Source organism: Ursus americanus, chromosome 29 (genome assembly GCF_024610735.1).
Source record: "Ursus americanus isolate L20-20 chromosome 29, mUrsAme1.1.p, whole genome shotgun sequence".
NCBI classification, from domain to species: domain Eukaryota; kingdom Metazoa; phylum Chordata; class Mammalia; order Carnivora; family Ursidae; genus Ursus; species Ursus americanus.
Window position 1 is genome coordinate 12,609,812 of NC_142155.1, and position 25,378 is coordinate 12,635,189.

Genomic DNA, 25,378 nt, shown 5'->3' on the forward strand with positions numbered 1-25,378 from the left:
CTCCAAGAAAACTTTAAAATGCAGAACTCAAAGGCCAAAAACAAGTTGATAAGACTAGAAAATGTATATCACCATCAGCCTACTAAATCATAAGATATAATTTCATCTTGAAGAAGAACTAATGACAAGATTTGCTTGCTTAGTTCCTAGAAGATCCTGAATAAAAATCATAGTAATGGTAAAGCAAAACATATGGAATGAATTGGGAAAAGCTGAAAATGCTGATATCCCAATTACTATAGGAATAGGATTCCAATTGTTGCCTTTAATGTCTGGCCTACCAAAAACAAAAACCAAGAAAAAAAAAAGTCACCCACATATCATGAGGGTTGAGAGTATTAAGATAGCTCAGTGTCAAGTCTTCCTCAGGTGTGTTTATTTCCCACCTGTCCGCTGACGGGCATGAGACACAGGATAGAGGCAATCTTCTGGATTACATCTTCCACTAGGTCCTGGGGGGCCCTGGGGCCCTGGGGCACCCGGTGAGCCTGGCAAACCCGGAGCTAATGAAATAAAAGACCCCCATCAGAATGCAGATCACACATGGCTCGTCCTCCCTCACTCCAACCAACATGGTCATTCAACTTCATGTGCAGCAACACACAAGCGCCACAGGCAAGAAGGTGCAGGTCCTGTTTTTAGAGGCTTGCTCGGGTTGTGAAGATAATATCACTATTACCTGAAGTCCCAGGAAGACCCGGACTCCCTGGAAGCCCAATTCCAGGCTCCCCTCTTTCTCCCTTCTGTCCTCGGTAGCCTAAATGAGAGATACATAAAAGAGAGACACAAGAAGTAAGAGTGTTCTGTGGCAACAGAGCACATACGAGAATCATGTTCTTAATCCACAAAATTTACGTTATTCCTTCACTTAACCTAAACAGTACATTAGCTATCTGTTTTGCACGATCATCTCCTTAGGCTTACACATGAAACAGATTAGGTGCAATACACAATGAGGAGCTTTGAAATATGCAGCTACCATAAAAGTTCCAACTAGTCAAACTACTGATAGTGAGATTTTTTGACCCTGAAAAATGATACCTAAATAACTCAAATCAATCATTCATATCACCTATAAATAGCTATGACAAGGTGCATGAACCCTCTTCAGTGAGAATTCTGACAGGAGGCTAGATATAGGTTGAATATAAGAAGCTTACTGACAGAGTTCTGCTTAGTATGAGGACAAGATGATATGACAACAAGAATCTGGACCTTAGTCTAAAAATTAAAGGCAATGAAAGGAACAAAAATTCATGATTTTAATAAATGACAGTAACAGTGTGAGTATATGGACATCCATTCCAGAGGTCAGGAGAGGACAAATCAGATCTTTGTTCAAATCACCACCTATATCAACATTACATCCCTTCCAAGGAGTGTTAAACCAGAAAGCCCATGTTTTCACATGGCAGTTCATAACTCCAAAGGACTAGGTGCTTCAACAATGCCAGAAAGCAAGGAGGTTGAGATTCATCCAAGCTCACTTCATCAATTTAAGATCCCTTAGCCAAAGTGAATTAGGTCTAAGATCTGTATACATTTTAAGATAAAATCATTCTTATCCTTGAATATGCTTGTTGTCACCTGAGTTAGACTAGTGCAGAGTAATTTTTGCCTCTGGGAACACTTATCTCTGCTTTTAAAAAGCAAAAAGACAAATACCATATGATTTCACTTATATGTAGAATCTGAAAAATGAAACAAGTGAATAAATAAACAAAAGCAAAACAGACCTATAAATACAGGATACAAACTGATGGTTGCTAGAGGGGAGGGGAGTGGTGGGATGGGGAAAATGGGTGAAGGGGGGTGGGAGATACAGGCTTCCTGCTATGGAATGAATAAGTCACGGAAATAAGAGATCCAGCATAGTGAATATAGTCAATGATATTGTAATAGTGTTGTATGGTGACAGATGGTAGCTACACTTGTGGTGAGCACAGTGTAATGCACAGACTTGTTAAGCACTGTGTTGTACACCTGAAACTAATGTACCATTGTGTGTCAATGATACTTAAAAAAAAAGATAAATTTGCAAATAAAAAATATAAAGTATAAAACACTTTTTACCTGTGTTTTATATATTGGCATCCATGTAAGACTCTGTTAGATGAAAAGGTTTTGTGGCTCTAAAGTTTCATGATGATGGTAAATGGAGTTTAATTTCTAATTTCTCATACTTAAACAGCAGCTTACAGACTACACCTAGTTTGAAATTAACAAAGCAGTCACGCTGAAACTTGCAAACACACAACAGAGACAATCAGGAGAGCCTCTCAGTAGGAGAAGTAGGTCCTGACTTAGCTGTGCCTTTCTGTAAAGGGGTGTTATTACAGCAGAACATGATAAGAGGACAAATTTTAATGTTTTCTATGAGCACAATGTAAGACAAATGATTTCCCGTTACTGTTGAAAATTAGACATCAGTTTTGGGGCTGGCATCTTCATTTTTACTTGACCATACAGTACACACATTATAATTGAAATGATAAGCAATGGGATCACACCAGTATTTTTTTTTTTACTTTAGAGGTGTCACCTGAGCATATATGTGAAAATAGTGGGGAAAAAAGCATACATATTCAGGAAATATTTTGAGGCACATATTGGAAATATAACCAGGGAGAAATTTTCATACATTTATACCTGAAAACTGTTACAGGCATTCAATAAAATCGTAGATTATAGAGACAATAGTGGTTTGAACATGTGGCATGATATCTGAAGTTGATACATGTTCAAATTTAAAATATTACCAGAATTTCTTTTATATAAGTAACTTTCATTTAACTTGTGTGAAAAGCAAGGAAAAAGGTTTATCTTTAGGGTCATTTGAAAACACCCATCCAATTCCATTATTTGAACATTTCTGCAGTAAAATAACATTTGTTACATGAGGTGTATTTGATAGTTCAACGCAGGTCCGACTATTATGAAAAATTATAAAGTTGACCCTCAAGCTATCTCAGTAAGTGCTTTAGATCATAGGCTAAAAAATGAGGAAGAAAGAAGAAAAGCAAAAGGTGTATGAACTTTCGATTATCAAGTGGATTAACAAGCCTGTGACACAATTCCAAACGGAGACCGTATCTGCTAAAACTTACATATTCAAATTCAGTTCTCAGATTTTAATACAATGCAATAATTTATCGTTCCACGTGGATTTCAGTGCATATGGGATCACAAAACAAGAAACAGCAGTTCGCATATTTGCAGACGAGGGTAACATGTACATTTCTCCTGTCAAATGTAATGATTTATTTGTACAAAGCTCTCAGTTCATTAGGTTAATAACTACCTACTATTGCTGTTGAATTGTACAAGCACATGAGACCTTTTACTCTCAATTTTCCTAATAAGGTCTCAAGCTAGTTCCTTATGAAGGCTGTCCTAAAGCCATAGGGTCTTATCTTATAATTGCTTCACAACAAAACTTCAGATAAGAATGCTAATAAAGTCAAAAAGAGCTTTCCCATTTTCTAGAATTAAGCTTTTTCACCCCTTTAGGGTAGGCCTCTCTTGAAATTTAGAAAAGAATAAAAGGCAGGTCTGCCCGTCAATGGACACGTATCTCCATGGCCTGTAAGTATTCAGGGTGACAGTTCGATATCACCGTAGCTTAGGTGGGGAAAGAAAACCACAGTGATGTCCTAATCTACAGCGTCTGACTAGCGATGTCCTAGTCATTAAAGAAACTTGGTGCTTGTTGGCGTGTTTTAGATGGCAGACTTGAGGCACTTTCCGTAGACAGATTTCTGTTTCGACCCCGGGGATTTACTTCCAAATCTGTAAATCGGTGCGTCTATCTGGATACTGGACAAAGTGGCCATGAAAGGAGTGTCTCCAGCATTTGGGGAGGGACAGTTCTTCCGTGGGGGCCTGCGGCACACCTGAGTAGTCACTCAGGCTCCTGTGTCCCAGCCCACCGACGGGCTGCTGAGCGCCTCAGGCCTTGTGACACACTCGCCTCCCGTTTCCAGAGGCCCTTACACTAACAGACACAACAGGTCTGATCTGTATCAGTCCCGTGAACTCCTCTATGGGGCAGCGGCTGACATAGAACAGAAGGCTTTCTTCATTATAAACCCCAAACAGCAAAACTTTAAAAATTCCAAAGTAAGAACAACCATTCCCAATAATGTCCTTTCAAAATGGATGGAGGACACTCCTGATTCCACATCTACTCTGTGGGTGGGGCTCTTTCTGAAACAGGACTTTCAAGGGTAGCATCTGCTCTTCAGAATTTTCAGAAGTGGAGAATCAGTTGTGTTTGGAAAAAGTTTAAATAAAGTTCTTTCTCATGAAACTCCAAGAGGTTCAGGGCTGTCGGGAGGACCCGCCTCGCTCGTGTGTATATGGAAACCCAGCTGCATCCTGCCGCTGGGCTTCTTTGATCCTAGGGTGGCACCTTCCTGCTCACCCCCACTGCACAAGCCATCGGAACCTACGCTGCAGATCCGGGGTGGGAACAAACACTAAGGAAAGTTCTCCCACTGCACAGAGGGAAGGCAATAGTCAGAATCCCACGGCATGGTTAAAATATAAAGTTGTCTAGAAGTGCTTTTAAATTTAAAAAAGACGTCAACGATCACCTCCTTTGGAACTTCAGGGAAAATGCAAATGAAGCATGTCAACCCAGAACACAGTGGTTTCTATTTTCACCGCAAGAAGACAGGGCACTGAAAGAGGATCTGAGTTTCTATTGTCAGAATCTGGGTAGGAGCAGTACCTCCCTTTCTCAGCTAGGATTGAGTGTCGGTCCTAGGGTCCCGTCAATGTCCTCATTGCTTTCTGCGTGTCGCCTGCTTCTCAGGATTGCACAGGAAACTTACGAGACCCCTAAAATTTCTGTCCTGCTCTTAAGATAATCAGATAATAAAGGACTCCTCCTAAAGGACACATTTCAATTCAAACCACCTTTTAAATGAAAGTGGATTTCTTTCCTAAAAAATACTGGGAAAAAAAGTCTCTTAAAAATTTCAGAAGAGCCACCATCAAACAGAATCCATGAGTGGGCAGGACATGCTGTGCCAGGCTCGGTGCCCACACTTTCTTTCCCTTTCTGTGCTGCTTTTCTCACTTCAATCTTTTCTCAAACTCAATCATGCTGTGTCACGAAGAGGACTAATTCAGCCAACAGCGTCTGACGTCTGCAATGGACACTAGGGTAACAGTTTTATATGCATTTTGTTTCCTTCCTTTTGGAGAAAACTTTTAAGTCAGGCAGAGCAAAACTTGGAGCCTATATGCATAACTTTATCCTCTGAACACTTCCTATTTCTCTACCACAGACAAACCCTTCAATTACTTGTGAACTCTTGGAGAGGCACCAAAAATCAAACAGCAGCCTCTTGTTTTCTTTTTTACAGCAAGATTTCTTGGTGGCTTTATCAGTATAGTGTGACTACAGGCAAGTACTCCTTAAAAATGGACCCCATTTCATGTAGGTTTTAATTTTTCTGCTGCTTTTCTGGCAAATTTAACAAATACTGGAAAGGAGCTATCATATGAAAGTTGAAAAGACAGCTAACTGAATTGGAGTCAAAGTATGTCTGTTAGAAACTCCATGGCAGGACAAAAGTTTTGTCAGTTTTAGCATATGTGCTGCTGGAGCGAGCACAAGCTTTGTCAATTTCACTAAACGTTGGTTTTTAAAAAGTTGGAAATCATATAGGGAAGTCTTTCCAAATCAAGAATTGAGCCCAAAAGTCTTATCAAGAGTAGAAGTCGTCTAGAAGATTTCTTAAGTAAATAGATAAATTCCACAGAAATCTTGCACAAAATGGAAGATAATTTGAGTGGTGAACAGTCTTTTTCCAAAAGCTTCACTAACATGGCTGTCTTGGCATTGCCTCTGACTGAAGGCCTTCCAGATGGGCCTTCCCTACATGGGGAGGGAGCCTGGAGACAGGAGTTTGTGCGGACAGGTGACTTCAGTTCCACAACTATTTCCCTTGATAATCCTGATTTTCCTACTATTCTTGTCCTCTTTGACCACAGCTATTTGTAGCATCAGTCCGTATTTTTTCTGCTATTGGTGTTAACAGATCTTATGCTTCAGGTGCTTTGAGCCATCATCCATCTTTAGGTGAGCCTTCAAGCTCTTGGTTCTAGATTCATAGACTCTGACTTCAGAACAGACCCAACTAGCAAAAGATAATAATTAACTACCTTCTAGACAACAGTCTACACACAGAAGGCTCTACCTGTCTCCATACATTTTCTTCCAACCATCAGCCAAACTTCTCTATGATCTCAGGGACACTGTTTAGTTTGGGTGAACTAGAGCGGTGTCTCTGTTGCTTCACATCGTGCTAACTAAATTGAAAGCCTTGTCAGCTGTGACGGAAGGTAAGACTCCAACAGACCCAGTGATTGGAGATAGTTGTTTTTTCGGACGAGGAAGGGCCTGTCAGTCACTTGGGCACTTCCTATGGAAAACCAGGCTCATGCTACAGAGAAGCAGTAGGGAGGACAGTGAACTAGTGAAAGAAAAATAATTCTCTGCATAGATAGTATTCTGGACTGTATTCTCTCGCACTTTCGATGTTCACTCTCTGTTTTCTCCTTTATACAAACTTTTGATTATTTCAAGGAGGACCCTTGAGCTCCTCAGTGGTAACACATGAAAAGGAGTTTCCCTTTTTTTCTCTTTCATGCTATGCACTTACTAGATTTAATATTTCCTTGTCAGAGCTGTGACTCTTCTAAATCAGGGTCTATTTGGGTTCTCTGCTGATTGCTAACCAGATTTCCAGAAAATGGTCTTGCCGGCTTAATTTAGTCAAGCTGTGCTCAGAATCATGTCTTCTGTCAATTTGTTACCAGTGGAACCTTAATTTTTTGCCAATTTAAGTAAAGTGTTGTTTTAAAAATTTTAGAAACCATATGGGGAAGGATTCTAACATTTCTTAAAATTTTACTTGGACCTTAATCACTACTGCAGTGGCATCTCTTATGACTCTTTCCTCAGTTTTTTTGGGATACTAAGATGATTCTTGTTGTTGTCGAATTACATCAATAGGGAGGCATAAACAACTCTTGATTCCCACCAAATAATGGCATATAAGCAATCATTGTTGCAGCTATTCTTATAACAAATATTATTAAAATACACTTATAGTAGCATGTAATTATTAGTCAGTTTTAACCTTGACGTCGTAATAGTTAAATATCAACTGCTAGAATGTCACTAGGATAAATCACTATGTGTATGTACATATGTACACATACATATGTATATGCATAGATATTTGCTTTCACTGTGATTAGCATGTTCTAAACAAGTACTATACTTGAAGACTTACCTTGCGGTCCAGGGTCTCCTGGTGGCCCAGGTAATCCATCCTTTCCTGGTGGACCAGGCCTCCCGTGAGCTTGAGCAGCCAACATTGCAGCTGGCAGCTTCAGCTGCGATAGGAACACGGCCATCCTTTCTTTATTTATGAAAGAAAAAATAGTATATCATGTAATAGAAATATTTTTTACATCAACATTTTTCCAATTTTTTTACATGAAATTCAACAACAACAAAAAAAAAACCCTACTTGGTTTTCAATTTAAGCACATCTAATTTACTAACTGGCCTGACTGCTGAGAGAGTTGTTTTATTGATTGGTCGAACAAAATGGATTGTATAAAGTTGTCTGAATATAAATGCAGACCACCTGTGCTGATCAGAGGGTCTGAGAATTTTCCGTGTTTCAGAGATGCAGCAAGTCTACTGCTGGAATCTAATTAACTCCTGGTAATGAGTTACAGAGAGAATTTTAGGTTTCTATTAAAAGATGGGTTTTTTCCCCCTAAAGATTTTATTTATTTATTTGAGAGAGACAGAAAGAGACAGAGATAATGAGAGAGAGCACAAGCAGGGAGGAGAGGGAGAAGCAGGCTCTCCGTGGAGCAGGGAGCCCAATGTGGGGCTCAATCCCAGGACCCCAGGATCATGACCTGAGCCAAAGGCAGATGCTTAACCAACTGAGCCACCCAGGCGTCCCAAATTCTGCTTTTTTTAAAAAAATGTCTTATTATACACCCTCAATGTTATTCACTTTTTCTGGTTTGATTTCCAGTTAGTCTCATTATTCAGGCATGGTTTTAGTAGGGACTACATCTAATTTGGCCAAAGAAGAAAATTCAGCATTGGTCCCTATGAACATGCTCTCACTGAATTCCCATCATAGCCAGAGTAAAACAATAAAAAGCTTCTATGCTTTCCCGTGAACCTGAAGAAAACATTGAAACAAAGAACACAGGAGTTATGAGAAGTTGACAAATTACCCAGAACATTTAGAAATGTCAATAAAAATAGCAAAATCTTTTGCAGGTGTTGAGTGATGTGACCTTTATGAATTGAATACTTCCCCTGGAGGTAATGCTGCCTTCCCAAGGAACACATCATTGCCATTTGCCCTTTCGTTCATTCACCAAACTGCCTGGAGCCTGACACTGTTTATCTGGGTCCTAAAGAAAGACTCCAGGGAGGGAAGCGAGGATGGATTAAAAGGGTTTCTATGGGGTGAGCTCAGTCATCAGACCATGAACGTATCGTTATAGGCGGCATTAGTGTCATGCAACTATTAGTACTTTATTTAGAGATTTATTAATAGACCAATAATGCCTTTGGATAAAAGTGAGTACATTACAGAACGTCAGTGCATTAGTAACTCATGAAATTGAAAGGATCTGGAAACTTAGGAAGTTCAAAGAAAATGGAAATATGAAAAATGAAAATATAAATGAGAATTTTCACTCTAAAATAAATTCCTAAATAAGACATATCATTAATTACATTAAACAGTCTCTGTAAGCAGGGCTCTGTATTGGGCATTTTATACTTTCTGCATTAAGTGCTCTTGTTCAGGAATCCTAGATAAAGCCTGAAAGAGATTATCATCCTATGCTATTATCCACGTTTTATAAGCCCCATATGCTATAAAGATTATCTGCTGATAAACTTTATTTTATGACTAAAATCTCGTCCCATTATATAAGACATTCCTTCTTGGAATTGCTTTTTTGAATAATCATTCTAAGATTGTACTTATTACTATTGACTTCTCTGTTATAAAATTCTACATAGGCCATTGTCCAGTTCAATTTTTCCTCAAAACCATCTTCAATACTTTACTACCATAGGAATTAATTTTAGTGAAATCATTAGTGCAAATTAATCCAAAGCTCATTATAAATACAATCTATCATTGGATTCTTTATTTAAACTTGCTTGGTTTGTTTATATTTTATATACCTCACATTTAACAAATAGAATACATGCATAACTAGATTTAAAACAGAAACTGGAGCAGGGCATGTCCTTAAGCATGACAAAAGATATTCACCGCATTCTTTCTTTTTTTTTTTTCATATATTTTCTTCAAAAAGCAAATTCAAATGATTTCATTTGTAAAACTAACTTACACCCAATTTTCCAAGGATACACCTAGTGTGTAAGAAAAAAATGAATCTTTAATGTAAAGATTTCAGCATGGGTTTGGTATAGACAAACCTTCCAGAAAATTTTCTTACTGATTAAATTAGTATTTACTTTGTAGATAAGACCAAATGACAGCAACATTCTGGAAACTATAGCTGCCAATTAGAAAAACAAAGGCCAAATCATGAAGACCTTGTAAAGAGTTACTTCAATTTTCTCTAGCCTCTTCACTCAGTTTAGTTCATTCAGCTGAACTCTAAGGCACATTTCACTTAAGCAGATATGTGTGTTTTACAAACTTCTGATAAAGAGCAAATTATTCCCTAGGAAAACCTATTTTTCAAAAGGCTTTCAATAAAAAATTTACTTAAAAAATGTAGGCCCTGTGCTGCTTGAGAAAGTAAAACAAACTTATTTTCAAATGAAATTATTAAGGGAAAAGCCCTAAAAAACATGGACTATTAGGTATAATTATCAAAGGAGCAATCACTCTGCACTGCTTTTCTCACATTATAAAGCAAGCAGAATGGAAGCATCACAACACCCACGAATGAGAATCTCTGGATGCAGATTGATTGACAGGGATGGTAGAAGACCAGTAAGGATCTGACGAATCATCCCTGAGTGGTATTAAAATACAGTCCTTTGGGCAAAACTTATTACCTCACTATCCACCTGGGATATGTTTGGCTGGTGTTCATACATTTGTTCCCAATAACTAAATGGATAAAACAAGTTTGTAATTGGTATATAGTTATAGTTTTGCAAATCATTATATTGAATGTAGATATCTCTTTATTATATGAAATTGTAAACTGGGTGTTTTACAAACAAATATGAAATTCAGTTTAAAACTCTGCATATTATTTGCTGTTTTGCACTAAAAAGAGATATATATTTCAGTACAATTTTTCTTTTTTTTTTTAAAGTGGGGTAGGGGCAGAGGGAGAGGGAGAGAGAGAATCTCCAAGCAGACTCCCCGCTGAGCGCAGAGCCCGAGGCAGGGCTCGATCTCACGACACATGAGATCATGACCTGAGCTAAAATCAAGAGTTGGATGCTCAGGGTGCCTGGGTAGTGCAGCGGTTAAGCATCTGCCTTCGGCTCAGGGCATGATCCCAGCGTTCTGGGTTTGAGCCCCACATCAGGCTCCTCCACTAAGAGCCTGCTTCTTCCTCTCCCACTCCCCCTGCTTGTGTTCCCTCTCTCTCTGGCTGTCTCTCTCTGTCAAATAAATAAATAAAATCTTAAAAAAAAAAGAGTTGGATGCTCAACTGACTGAGCCATGCAGGGGCCTGAGTATAATTTTTATTAATTTGAGATATATCTCTTTGAATACCTTCAGTGTCTCAACACAAATATTCACGGTACTAAGTTTTTCCTCTTTAATGCATGAATTGAATTTATAAGCAATTTGCTTTAGGCGGTTTTTAATATTTTTAGTAAAACAGAATTCTTTTAGATAATTACTTCTAGCTATAAATTATCTAGCTTTAAGATACACTCAGAAATAGTCATTTAGCAAAAGGATAATTACTTCTTCGGAACCTTACTCTAAAGCTCTATAATTTAAAATAATACATTTTTGAGCCTCTAAATAAATTGTAAAGACCTGTATTCTTAATTGCCTTTCCTCTGTTTTCAGGGATCTTTTGTCAATTAAACCATTTTTGGCTATGCTTGCTAATGAGGCAGGAAATTGAAGAGTTCAGATAGGAGCTTATGTAAACCAAACACACATATGCCATCTGCCAATGCAGAAATAAGACCATGGCTTGCCTTCCTTAGAGAATGGGCTCATCAACATAATGCAGACATTAATATTAATGTGTTGATAAACTATGTTACATGGAGAATGAAGGGGCATTTGAACGTCATTCGGCTCATGTCTACCTTCTATTTCACAGACAGAATTTGTAAATATTTTCAAACAAAGAAATTCATCGTTTTCTCCCAACGCCCATTCCAATGTTTATTTTTTTTTTTTAAGATTTTATTTATTCATTTGACAGAGAGAGAGACAGCCAGCGAGAGAGGGAACACAAGCAGGGGGAGTGGGAGAGGAAGAAGCAGGCTCCCAGCGGAAAAGCCCGACGTGGGGCTCGATCCCAGAACCCCAGGACCATGCCCTGAGCCGAAGGCAGACGCTTAACGACTGAGCAACCCAGGCGCCCCCCATTCCAATGTTTAATTGCCCATTTTCTTGGTACAGCTTCAACTTACTTTCTTTTGTTACTCTATGATGGAAACAGAAAGTAGTTAACGTGTATTTCCCTTGGGAAATCAGTCATCTGTTTGATACTATTGTTACCTCTTAGCCTTCAGGTTAAATAACTTTAACTATAGATTTGGTAATCTGTTTTGTAAATCACTTTTTGGCTTCACTATTCCAGGGCTTTTCCATAACATCTCTTAAATGTGGAAACCAAAATTAGATATGGTTCTCTCCTAAGGGGTAGAAAATACCAGGAGAGTAATTTCCTTTCATATACTTAAGTAGTTACTCTCTAGTTTCATTTTAACTGTGAGTTCCACAGTATCATTTGGTGGAGTCATATGCATTTTGTGGTTGTAACGGCTACATTTTATTTCTGACCTAATCTTTTGCCACCTCTGTAAACAAGCTGCTTTGAAATGTTACTGCAGTAAAGACGGGGATTAAACACATGCACCAGAATCCCTGTAAAGCAATAGTAACATTTTTTAAAAAGGCATAAAAGCATAAGAATGGGGAGACTACGGAAGAAGATAACACGATAAAATTTTGGAAGCTGAGACCCAGATGGCTGAGTGACAGATGACTTAGCAGACTCAAGAAAACCAAATCTTCATACTAGAAACTGACAAACAACCTGTTCTAAACCGCGAAATCCTTAAAAGGCTCAGGAATTGGCAATGCACATTACTTCTGGAAGCGTGGTAAAGAAGGGGAACTAAAACCGAAAGAATTAGTTGAATGCCTTTTTAAGAAGTAGTCTTAGCAATTTCTTTCTCTATACAGGTAGGTAGTTTTTTCTCCCCAAACCTAGCAAAAAAACTGAAGGTTTATTATCTGAAAAGGGTAAATAGATCATGTGTGCCCTGGGTGGGGGGAGGGGCTCAAGATCCCACTGAGTCTTGGGCTTCCCTATCTGAAAACAAGAAGAATAAATGAGTGCTCATTTATTCTCCTACTTTGCTCTCCAAATGCTGGCAGCCAGGCAGGAAATGGAAGCACTTCCTCTGGGAAATCCAGCCAGAATAGGAGGAAAGACTTAAAGGCACTGAAATTGAAGTCGTCTCATTTAAAACGCCCGGTTAGACGACCCTTCAGCGAAGCTCATGGTTGGTGAGTCCCACCATTCCCTCGTAACGTTTGATTAGGTTTTTAGAACTTACTCTTTTGTATGAACAGACATCCAAGGATTCCTGGCACTAAGGAAAGCCTATAAGCTGAATGACAGACCCAAACAAAGAAATGGAAAGAGGCCATTGAAAGAAATAGAGGCTATGCTGTGGGAAGTATTTAAAAGGTCTACGTACATCTTCAAGATGTGTATCTATCAGATGAGATGTGTATGCATATATGATGCATGTACGTACACATATGTAATTTACTGTCTTAGTTGTTGAGATGCAAGAGGGGTGTTATACTTGAAACAAGAGAACAGGATAACACGTATTCATACATATTCACATATATATGAAATATACGTATGGAAAACATGGATAAAAGGGCTTTCTGGGACATTGGCTCTGGAGGCAGAAATACTCAGGGACACAGAGCCCTAACCTTCCTGTCTTCCCACAGTTGCAGTTGGTTCCAAGTTTGTCTCAAGAACCAAGAGAGCAGGATATGTGTCCACATTCCTGCACAGGTTGGCAAATTCTTCCAGCATGTTGATGAAAACCTCCAAGTATAATAGGGTGGCGTCACAGCAAGAATTAAGCTGCTCAGATCTAGCAAGATCCTAATTTGTGTGGGTAGCTGCAAAGCCCTCATAAAGCCAAAAGAGGCTAAGGCGAGACATGTAGCATCTTGCCCCACTCTGTATGGTACAGTCACCTTATTTGCAAAAGGATTTGACCTATTGGCTAATCAAATAGGGAATTTAATTTAACTTTGGATTGGGCGCATATTTGTCCATTGTGACCCAGTAGAAGCCCAGAGTTGGAGTTGGTAGGAAATCACCTTCTTCCACCATGGGTAGGTTTGAGATGGGGGCATCAGGATGCTGAAGGAGGCTTGCTGGCTTGGGGCAGAGCCCAAAGTGTGAGATCTGTAGAAAGCAGCGACCTGGGAATCCCTGAAGGGAGCTGGAGAGCCCAAGTTTGGGGTTTTGGTCTGGGCTTCACTCTAGGCTCCAGTGTGGACCTCCAGTGAAAGGATGATAAAGTGGGGAGTGGGATCCCTCAAGCACTCCCTTGAGCCCCCATAGACAGTCCACGACTTGCTGGGCAAAGAGAGTTGCCCCTGAGGCTGTAGTTGTGCAGGGGTGAATGGGGCAGAGACAACTATTAGCTGCCACAGAGACCACTGTCCTGTGAAAGGGCAAAGAGGGAGGCGGAGGCACACTGTTTAACGTTAGGTAACAACTGTAACGTGTGAAGATTAGCATTTGCTTTTACAGAGAAAGCTTTCCAAAAGGGAGAAATGTGGCCTGGGAGCTCTAGGATTTGTGAAAATGGAGTTTTTCTTTATTCCTTTCTGTAAATGATGTTCAGAAGTCTTGGAAAAGTGACTTCTAAGTGGAAAGTTAAATGGACTGAATTCGAATAATCTTGGGACACATTAACAGAAGTGCTAAATAACCAAATCCTGGGTTTGAGATAGAATTTTGTTTGAGAGAAAGTGTTGCCGGACTCGTACCAACAGAGATGAAAGGAGAGGGGGTATCATTTCAGAATCTCAGAGTCTGCAAGTCTCCCAAAAGAGCTCCCTTGTGGGCCACCTTAAAATGTGGTTTTGAGACAAGACATGTGGCTTCTGAAGGACCTTGCCAGGCTGGAAAGACTGGGGAAGGTGGTAGGGGAAATGGGGGAGAACCCACCCTTTGTTTCCTGGCAGGCAGGGAGTGACTGGGAGAGGAAGCTGGGGCAGGACAGCAGAGGGGGAGCTCACAGACTGAGGGGGAAGTGCCAGCCACAAGAGCCTGCCCCAAGACAGATGGAGAATGGTCCATTTCCCCTGATCTCTCTCCTCAGAAGCATAGTCCTTCACAGGAACAACCCCACAGTGGCCTGTGAGTTGGTAGCAGGAAGCTTTCTGTGGGTGGAAGTGGCACGTCTCCTCTGCTGAATGCGGGGGGCAGGCCACCAGGGGCCATGCCTTCATCCAGTGTCCACTGGGCAGAATGAACACTTCCCACATCTCAGACTAAATCTAAAGTCGTTAAAGGCATTGAAGTTCCACATTAAAGCTGCCTGAGATAAAAAATGATTGACACTAGAGCCCATGGATGTTAAGAGTTAAAGGAGAATTTTAGATCACAATTCAAAAACATATTCACTGGCATTTTCCCTTCCATGATTGTGTCTAGTAAATGTGTGGATGCTTTCTGAGGTCCTGGAGGTCCTGTGCCCAGGGCTGGCTTCAAGGACAAGCCACCAGTGCAGTCACACAGAGTCCCTTGCTCAAAAGGGTCCTATGCTTGGTATAGTGTTTAACTATGGCTGTCTTAATCATTTTTGAATCAGGGCACCTACATTTTTATTCTGCATCGAGTCCTGCAAATTAGCTGTACCTGTCTATGCCTCTATATTTTTCAGTGTTTCTCTTGAAACACTTGAGATGCCTTTTTCTTTTTCAGGCAGTTGATGCTTGAGGAATGCTTGTTGAGAGGGAATGTTTGGATTGCAAAGTTTGGAGGCTCTTTCATGATGCTTGATTCAAAGATCAAAAAAAAAAAAAGACAGTAAAAAAGGATTTCTAGATTGAAGGGCAACATTAGAATTATAAAGAGAAAACTGGTAGCTTGAAATAAAAACAGTAGACAACTGTATTAATGACCTATCATGCCAGAGCATGGTAAAGATACTTAGTAGAAATCAATGTAAATTGAAATCAACAGCATGAATTCATTATCTTAAAAAAAAATTTTTTTTTTATTTTGTCATGGAAGCAGCCAAAGTTCCTGCGTTAACTCTGCTCCATCTCTAGGGCTCGTGTGAAATAACGTGCACTCAAGCATGGAGATTTTGGTCTCTAATACTAATTACTGCTTAAAATAATCAGAGCGTCTTAAAGTAGCTGATTCCATGTTTGCAGTAGGAAGACTTCCGGTGAACTTGGGGCATTTTGTAATCTTATTCCTTGCAAAATTCAATAATATATGTTTAGCTTAGCAAAGAAAGGATGCTGTGCAAAAGAAGCAGGAACCAGGAGAGCCAATGTGGATTCATTTTTTAAAGACAAAAATTTGGGGGCCCCACTGTGGCTCGGTCATTAAGCATCTGCCTTTGGCTCAGGCCCAGGGTCCTTGAATTGAGCCCCGCATCGGGCTTCCTGCTCCACTGGGAGCCTGCTTCTTCCTCTCCCACTCCCCCTGCTTGTGTTCCCTCTCTTGTTGGATGTCTCTCTCTCTGTCAAATAAATAAATAAAATCTTAAAAAAAAATAAAGACAAAAATTTCCCGCTTTATCAAGCTCACAGTGGGGAGTGATCCTGATTTTAGCAAGTCATTTGACAAAATCATGTGGTATCTTAGGTACAGGTTAAAAAAATGTAGAGTGGATTTTAGAAAACTATATGGATTCAGAGGTCACTGAAACAATGGATTAACAGAATTTATAAGCGAACAGCAGGAATGCAATTAAGGCATTAAGAAAGGCCTAATCCTTGACTCTTGACTCTTTCCTTCAACATTTTCTACCTACAGTTAGAATGATGACATGGTTATAAAATTCAGAGATGGCACAAAGTGATGGGGGTCAGCCCACCTGCCCTACAGGAAGACAACATTCCGCAGGATATCTTCAGTTTGGGACAATGTGTGAATGCAAACCTTTTAAAATTTAATACGGAGAAACATAAAATCACACACTTAGATTTTAAAAATGGACACAGCGCACAATGAGAAACACCTGATTTTTAAAAGTTTGTGTAAACACGATCCAGGGTTGTTAGGTAATTGAAAAATCAAAATCAAGGAAGGCTTTTTTTCTTTTTTAAGGGATGCTATCTTAGGCAGCAATATTGAAGTGCCTGTATCAAGGGTTAGAAAACTTTCTCTGCAAAGGGGCAGATAATAAACAGTTAAGTCTGACAACTAGTCAATTCATCAGCCCTAGCATGAAAACAGAGAGAGAAATTTCATAAAAGAATGAATCTGACTGTGCTCCAATTAAATTTATTTATGGAAATAAATTTGCATTTCAGATCATTATCATATCATGAAATAGTCTTTTGATTTTAAAAAAACATTAAAATGTGTACTCCCTACGTGCTCCCCTTCACTATCCCCCCCCCCCAAAAAAGTAAAAACCAAGTCAGCTTGTGGGCCGCACAAAAACAGGGGGCAGGTGAACTTGACTGGTGGGCCACAGTTTGCCGACCTGGGTCTAGATCAAAACATCCTATACTCTGTTGGTCAAAATACTCCTGGGTGAATGAGGGCCATTTAAAAATGAAGTGTTTCTCAAGGGTGGTGACAGTGGAGGGGCTGGATACACTTGCACCATAAAAGAGAAAAGTAAGGAGGAGCACCATGGATATGGAAAAATATCATAAGGGCTGTCATGGGAATAGAGGAAGATACTTTACCTGTGCTATTTCACAGACCAGGAATGATGAGAGGAAGTTAGAAAGAGGCAAATTTAACTCAGTGTAAGGAAGAATTTTCTATCAAACAGAGATGCCCCATCCCCCTCATAAAATAGGTTGCCTCTGCACATTGTTGTTGCATGGCCATCTGTTGAGAGAGCGCTGAAGGGGTCCTCCACAGTGGATGGGAGGTAGTAATTGGCGAAAATTTCAGAAATGTTTATTAGGTAAATCTAACCTTCAAAAATCCTTAGAACCTCTTGATTAATATACTTCTTTATCTCTTCAAATGAAACTGCATCAGCCTAAAGAAGGGGAGAAAAAGGTCTGTTAAAGTAGAGCATAGCACAAATGAAGAAAGAATAGGAATCCTGGGTTGGTGTGCATACTCAAAACTTTTGTGCAGATACATTGCAAGCAAAATGCTTTTGGCAATTGACTACATTAGGAAATAAATATCTTTGTTTTGATCAAATGCTGGGAAGAACTTGAAGTGCATAATTGCTTTAAAAGCTGTGGGCTGGAATCATAACCAGTGATTCAAACATATTTCTTATTAAATGGAGAGACATGGCTTCATATGATTAGGAAAGATGTTTCCTATTACTTCATTTTCTGAAGTTACAGGACTTGAACAGTGTTATCATGACATTAATATCCCAGGCACAATTTAACTTCTAACCAATCCCCGGGCACTGGTAAAGTCAACATCTCACTGATAGTGTGCATCTTCAAAGGAAGAGAACACCAAGTAAGCTGGATTATTCTTTAAAATGTTTTATTCATGGGATCAAACTTGCCAAGTTTTAGTCATTTTTACAGTATAGTTTATTCTGTAATTTACACTTTGTAAGCATATTTGTATTAAGCAATTTTTTTTAATAGAAAATGCTATGGGCCATGAGAAAGGAAAGTAGGTAAATGATGTCAGTTGAATTTTTAACCCCTTGACAAATGAAGCTACATGAATTTGGCAAAGAATCTAACATTTATAATAGTAATATTTTACTGTGGTACTTTGGCATTTTTAAAAGAGAGCTATTATTTTTCATGACCGTTAGGATTTCGAAGTATTTTATTACTCTCTCTCTTTTTTTTTTTTTTTTTTTTTTAGTGGTTATTATCCAGGGGTATATGTGTGACATTAAAGACAATGTGATGGGCTCATAAAATGATGATTTCTGTAGGACAAAATAGTTCCAAAAATGCTCTCTTTCAATATTTTATTTTCATGGAATATGGGACATATGAACTTGAGTTAATGCATCTAATACCAATTATTGACACAGCACTGAGAGCTCATTATACAGGCTTTATTCAAATAGAGCTTAGGGACAGTGGGTAAAAATAAAGAATCTCAATATTGTGGGAATGCCTAATTTGGCCCTCCATCTGGTATTGGCTGATTATCTGAGGACAGTGTGTCCTTAACTCCCCGCCCCACCCTCCCCACTCCAGGACCCTCCCTTCTCCCCGACAAGGATATTTTCTGGTTAAGTTCCTCTGTGAATGGCCATCCACCACACCTCCTGGAGCATATTAATATTAATATGGGCTTCCTTAACCAAAAGCTCCTTCTTGGCCTGTTTTCCACCTCAAAGTACCCCTCAGGGCGGGTTTGTTGTTCTCCTACTCAACACATAGTGTTTTAATATGAAACAGACATATGTTGTCTGTGTAGTATAAGGAGACATTATAGATGGTATTTAAGAGCATGGCTTTGGAGTCAGTCAGACCTGGGTCTAACCCACTAAATAACTGTGACCCTGAACAAGTCAACTCTCAGTTTTTGCATTTGTAAAGTGGGGCTGATAGGACACCGATCCTCCCTGTTGTGAGGACCTACTGAGGTGACGTATAGTAAGGACTTAGTGAAGGATCTTGAAATAATACCTTGAAATAAATGGCAGCTATTGCTATCCTTGTAGAGACCAGTTTAGGTTCACTGTATTTCTTTTAAAAGGATTATGATTGCTTTCACTGTAAAGGGATATGTGGTCAATCCTAGCCAGGAGCTGCTGGAGATCTTGGCACCACTCACCGCAGTGCCTGGGATGCCTGGATTGCCTGGAGGGCCTTGGTGCCCGGGGGATCCCGTGGAACCCTTGTTTCCAGGTGGCCCCACAGGACCTATGGCTCCCTTCATGCCTGGAAGGCCTGGTTTTCCCTGTTCACCTTGTGGGCCTCTGTCTCCTGGAATTCCCTGGTCACCCTGTGAAGGAAAAACTTAATAATAATGATTTCTTCTAGAACACATAAGCTGTGGTTAAGAGAAAAGGTTCTGGATTCATACTGGCACCTACTAGCTGTGGGACCTCAGATAAGGGAATTAAGCCCTCTGTGCCCTACTTTCCTGTCCCATAAAGTGGAGATATTAATAGTAGCCTCTAAGGAGGGTGATGCTGAGAAATGAATGAGTCAAGTCAAGTGCTTAGAACAATGCCTGGCATGTCGAAGGTACTCAGTAAAAAGTTAGTGACAATGTTAGTTGTACTTGATTGCCAGTCTAGAATGATGACACTTTTGAAAGTCAACAGCAGCTCTCACTTCAGGCCTGGGTCTCCTTGGCAATAATAAAGGAAGATGGCCAAGAGGATTTTGCACTTGAATGGTCACTGAGATTTTACACTAAGTAAAAACTTCAGGACCCTCAAAATCCTTCCCAAATCATGCACTTTTCTTCTTCTTTTACCTTTATCAGAATCTTTGCTAGATTCTGTGGGTTGGTTTCTTTAGTCATGTTTTACAGATGTGACTGTGTGAGTGTGTGTGTGTGTGTGTGTGTGTACACGTGCACACATTCGGTGTCCCAAAGACATACAACTCAGGAAGATGAGACAGGAGAGCCTTTGGAAAAGTTCAGAGCAGGTGCCTGGGGTGGAGGGTCATCACTGAGATCATATACTCCATAACATAAATGACCTATGAGAGGATTCACTGAGTAAAGTGCCTCAGCAAATTAGGTGTAAGATAGTATTAGGTGGCTTGACTGTGATATGAAGTTTATTTAATGCTGACCTTTATCCAGCAAGGTGTCTACTACTGCATGTGTTTGTGCATTAGAGGATGGCAGGGTTTCAGGAGAGAGGTGTATACATGTAGCACAGTGTGAGTTTCAGTTACAGATATTCCAAATACTCAGTTCCACAAAGGCAGGAGCTGGTGATCACACCAAATATGATGGAATGGTGCACTGAGGCTGCCCTGTATTTCACTGTGCTATTCTTTTATTTGTGACTACTGTGCAAAAGGCCAAACTCCATTTCTCTGGATTTAAAAAAAGTAATGAAAACAAATGAACAATTACAGGGATCTCTTCGATCATGGAAGGAAGAGATGTAGAAAGAAGCCATATAGAAAGAAGAAAAAGCAGATGGACCTAATTCCAATGCTACTGTCTTAGTTATACAAATGTATCTGCATAGGAACATATCAACTCACAGTTGGGGAAATAGCTGAGATGAGCCAAATAAAAAAACAAAAAACAAAGAAAAGAAGTACTAACACATGCTGATCAATACCGTGATCGAGTGCAAAATCATCAGTCTTTAGCATATTAAAATTGTTTTATAATTTAGGCACAAGGATGTTCATTACTGTGATGTTTATTATTATGAAAACTGGGAAGAACCTACATATCAGAAAAAGGGGACTAGGAAAGTGAAGTAAGGTGTATCCAAACAGAGGAATAACACATAGACACTAAAAGTCACATGTAGATCTATATTTACTGGCGTGGAAAGATGGTCATTATATAGTGTTAGGTGAAAAAAGCCATTTACAAAACAGTCTGAACACATTTTTGGAAGAGCATCTATTCATTTGTATTGATACATTAAGTATATATGTATATCACGTGTAAGAGAGAAATAGAAATATGTCCAAAATAGTGATTGTCCAAAATCAAGAATCCTTATCTATATGCAGTGGGATAATGTAGACCTTTTTCTTTTTTTTAAATTTATATTATCTCTGTTTTCACATGTCCTTCAGTTATCACAAATTATTTGTGTAAAAAATAAAAACAAGTAAACTAGACACCAGTACATAAAACACACACACACAACACACTAGCAGCCCTCGTGAGAATTCCACTGAATAACAATGCGTGAATAATCTTTGCAGTGGAATGACTCCAACTCTCCTAGAAAACATTAGGATTCACTAAAGAAAATAACGGGACGTTGGAACAATAACAACCAAAACAATTCCAATAAAAGCATATAACAGAATTGGCATGACTCGTCGCTCTTTGTGTTCCGTTCCACTCTCACCGCTCTACCTCCTCCCACCACTGCCTTGACTCAACTTCATATTCCACAAGGTCAGGGGTTCTCAACAAGGGCCACTCTCATCCTCAGAAGGCATCTGGTGATGTCTGGAGACATTTTTGGTTGTCGCAACTGGAGGGAAGGTGGTGGTACTGCATCTGGTGGCTAGAGGCCAGGGGTGCTGCGAAATGTCCTAAGTGCACGGGACGGACACTTACAGCAAAGACCTGTCTGCCTCCAAACATCAACAGTGCTGAGGTTGAGAAACCCTTCTCCAAGGAACAAGAAATGGGTGATCGTTCTAGTAGGACTATGGGTCTGAGACAGGAGGATCAAAGCTTTCCAAACTGGAATAGCATACCAGACTTTGTTCTGAATAAAGGGCATCGCTGTAGGTGTACCTGCCATACGGCCTGCTTCTGGGTCCTCTACTTGGCCTAGTTTATGCCTAGGAGAGATCTTGGATCACATACGCCCTAGACGTGTCATACTGGGGGATTTGCAGGGATCCACACACATATTGCATAACTCAAAGCATAAGGCAATTGCAGCCAACAGGCTTAAATCACGATCACAAGAGTATTATACATACACGTTCTCCTTTGGGGCCTCTGTCTCCAGGTTTACCCGTGATACCCTGAAAAACAAATGTCAACGCTAAAAGATCACTGCTTGCCAAGGTTCCTCCCCAGCCTGCTGTCAAGTATTCTGACAGGTACTGTGGATGACGTTTTACATCAGAACATTTACTCGAAGTGGTATTTTCCATACCTGAGCACCTGGCAATCCGTCTTTTCCATTTATTCCCTATAAAGACAAAAGTTGATTAATATTTCTAATTCTGCATCAGTAGACATAGTTAAACACAATAGAAAGCTGAAGTTTGGAGGTCTTAATCACCATATTTCTGCTATTTTGGTAAGGCAATATGGCAAAACAGAAAACAAAGTTGATAGAAGAGATGGCCCTGAGTTCAAATTCTGACTCTGTCTCCGACAAGTTCCATTTACTTCAGGCAATTTACTGACCCTTAATAGCATCAGCTTCTTTCCTTACAAAGTGAGGATAACATCGTGACTTTAAAACTAAGGATTTGGTGAAGTAACAGAAAATGCCTAGCTCACTGTAAATAGTCAATGGGATTATTTTTCCTTACTTATTCCGTTAGGTACATTCTGAAAAATAAGGTGCCCCGCGGTGCTGGGTGGCTGGTGTGTGGCATTTATTGTTACCCTCCAACAATTTTCCAGCACGGAGAGTCATTCTCTGTAAATGGTCTCGTCGCTGCTCGGGAAATTTCATAACATGGCCAGAGCATGAAATGAACTGTCAGCCAGAGAACAATTTGTTATTTATCAGTGGGAGAATATGAAAGAAAAGTAGGAGATCTGTAATCACGGTTTTTGAGAGCACTAAATAGTGATTTTTTATTAGTAAACTGGAAGTTTCCCAAACTTTACAAGGCAGTTCTGGAGGTGGAAATAAAGCCCCCTGCTCAGAGATTTGTAAGACGGAGAGAACTTTTGGCCAGGAGATGTGAGAAGGGAAAGAACTTGGGGTCAAATCAAACACCTAGAGTCCAATAGCAGATGTGTTTTTGAGATTTGGTTTGAAGAGAGAGATCAAGGTGAGGAAAATGATTTCTTAGCCAGCAGGCAACTGCACGGACACGCTCCTCCGAAAAGCCGAGGGGAGTTTTATTTTGCTGGAATGGATTCTATGAGGATGGAACTGCAGACGAGCGCATGTTTCACTGCTATAAATTACACTAAAATCCGTCACAGTTGATAACCCAACCAAAGTCCCCCAACGTCTCTGAACATCCTGGGAATTATCTAGAGTGCTTTAACTAAGAACATGCTACCTGCGGTGCATGGTTCAAAGAATTTATTACATCCAGAAACACAAGCAACAAAGATAAATCTGATTAAGGAGAGGATGTGGGTAAAAAAAAAAACCCAAAAACAACCCAACTGTATCACTTGGATAAAAGAAGATAAATCTAGTATTAAAATGTAATTCATGCTTTTGGTAACAATGTAAGAAAAGAAATACCCTACAGTCTTTTTTTTTTTCTTTTGTCTTTTGTAGTTCATCAAAGACTATCATGTGTGTTCTCCTTTGTATATAAAGGTGTTATTAACTTGCTTTCCCTAGACAAGTACTGCTTTTTAGAGATTTTTAGAATAGCCTGTACGGATTTGTGTTTCCCTCCCTCATCTCACTTATCTGGAAGAACTCCATCCCTGGGTGTAACAACTTTCTGTCTACCGCATGTCTGCCTCTGAGTGAGCACCTGAGTGCACTGGAAGAGAAACACATCTCCTTGCTCACTTGTTCCCATCTAAATGTACGAAAGCAGATGGCAAGTAGCCCCTCTGTATTACCAGGCTATCCTGGATTTCCTGATTCAACTCCCTTTCCTTCTCTCCCAAAGTACTCTTGCGCAGATTTTCCTGTGTCTCCAGATCTCCAGCATCACCACCTGATTCCTTGCACCCAACTGATGACCTCGATTCTTCTTCCACTGAGAAAATAAATAGGAGAGAACCATCTCACCTTCCTTCCCTCCACGGGATCCACCAACCTACACGCATTTGTACACCAACTTCTGCCTGCTCTTTCCTCCCGGTAAGAAAGATGAGCTGCCCCTGTTTCTTGTGAAGACCGATTTCCACTTTTGAGTGGAATAGCAGTCTTCTCCCCCTACTCAAAGTTCTCTCTACTCGCATGGTATCATCAAAACTTCCCCTCTCAACTGGATCATTCTTATCAAAATACAAGCGTGCTGTAACCTCTCCCACCAAGGACCACCACATTTCTAAACCCAGTGGAGAACTGTCAGCTCTCACATGACTTATCTAGATGTTCATCATTTCTCTGTCTTAAAACACTTAGTTCCCTTGACATCCAGGAAACCTCATTCAACTGCTTTTCTTCCTATCTCATCAGCTGTACCTTCCCAGTCTTTTTGAAGGCTCTTTTTCCTAATACTTGAAGTGCTCTCTTCCCTTCCAATCCACAATGACTCCATTTCATCCAGGCTCGGATTTAAATACCCAAATCAGTCTCTCCAGTCCTGATCTCTCCATTAATTTAAGATGTGTATATCTACCGCTTACTTGACATTTCCACTTGGATGTCTAATAGTGCTTGAAGTTGAATGTGTCCAACACAGAGAATTCTTGGTTTTCCCTCCCAAACCAACCCATCTCCAGTCTTTCCCATCTCACCAAAAGCATCACTGTGACATGGCTGCTCAGACCCCACACCACAGCTGTGCCTTATCTCTCCCTCACACTCCACATCTGGTCCATCAGTGAGTTTGCTGACTCCCCCTTCGATGTACTTACTCCTCATGATCTCCCTGTTCTCCCCGTCATTATTTCTCATGGGGATTATGGCAATGTTTCCTCAGTGCTCTGTCTGCTTCCATTCTGCTTCCTACAGTCTGCTCTCCACATAATAGTCAGATTGATACTTTAAAATCTACTCCAGTCATTTTCCTTCTCCACTACAAATGTTTCAATGGGTCTCCATCATACTTCAAATGAAATCCAAACTCCACTCATGGCTTAGAATTCCTTACGGCCGGGCCACTGCCAACTTCTCTCTTGGTATCTTTCCCACTCTTGGTTAGCTTAGTGCATTCTTGACCTCATGCCTTTTGCTGTTCCTTCAACACACCAGGCTCACTCCTCTATGGTCATTTCTCTTCCTTGAAGCAATGCCTTTGACAACCACTCCAGGTTTGATCTCACACTTCATGCAGGTTTCTGCTTAAACAGCATGCCTTTCTCAACTGCTCTATTTAAATGCTACTCCAGTGCGTCACCCTATTTAGAGCTTTTTCTACCTGAAATTGTGTGTGTATGTGTATTTGTTTGTTGTCTGTGTCCCTGTACTAGAACGTAAAGCCACGAGGTG

The 25,378-nt window shown here is 40.0% G+C and overlaps 1 protein-coding gene across 2 annotated transcripts in view; it reads right to left on the reverse strand.

Moving 5' to 3' along the window:
* Positions 1-353: 353 nt before the first annotated feature.
* Positions 354-25,378, reverse strand: part of COL19A1 (collagen type XIX alpha 1 chain) — a 286,447-nt gene continuing 261,422 nt past the window's right edge. For both annotated transcript variants that reach the window (XM_087856904.1, XM_087856903.1), the window contains exons 46-52: positions 22,223-22,258; positions 22,044-22,088; positions 19,222-19,392; positions 17,419-17,485; positions 7,311-7,439; positions 680-757; positions 354-503 (exon numbers count right to left, since the gene is read on the reverse strand). In XM_087856904.1, the coding sequence (XP_087713030.1) occupies positions 376-503; positions 680-757; positions 7,311-7,439; positions 17,419-17,485; positions 19,222-19,392; positions 22,044-22,088; positions 22,223-22,258 (654 nt within the window). In that variant the 3' untranslated portion in view covers positions 354-375. The remainder of the gene's footprint in view (positions 504-679; positions 758-7,310; positions 7,440-17,418; positions 17,486-19,221; positions 19,393-22,043; positions 22,089-22,222; positions 22,259-25,378) is intronic.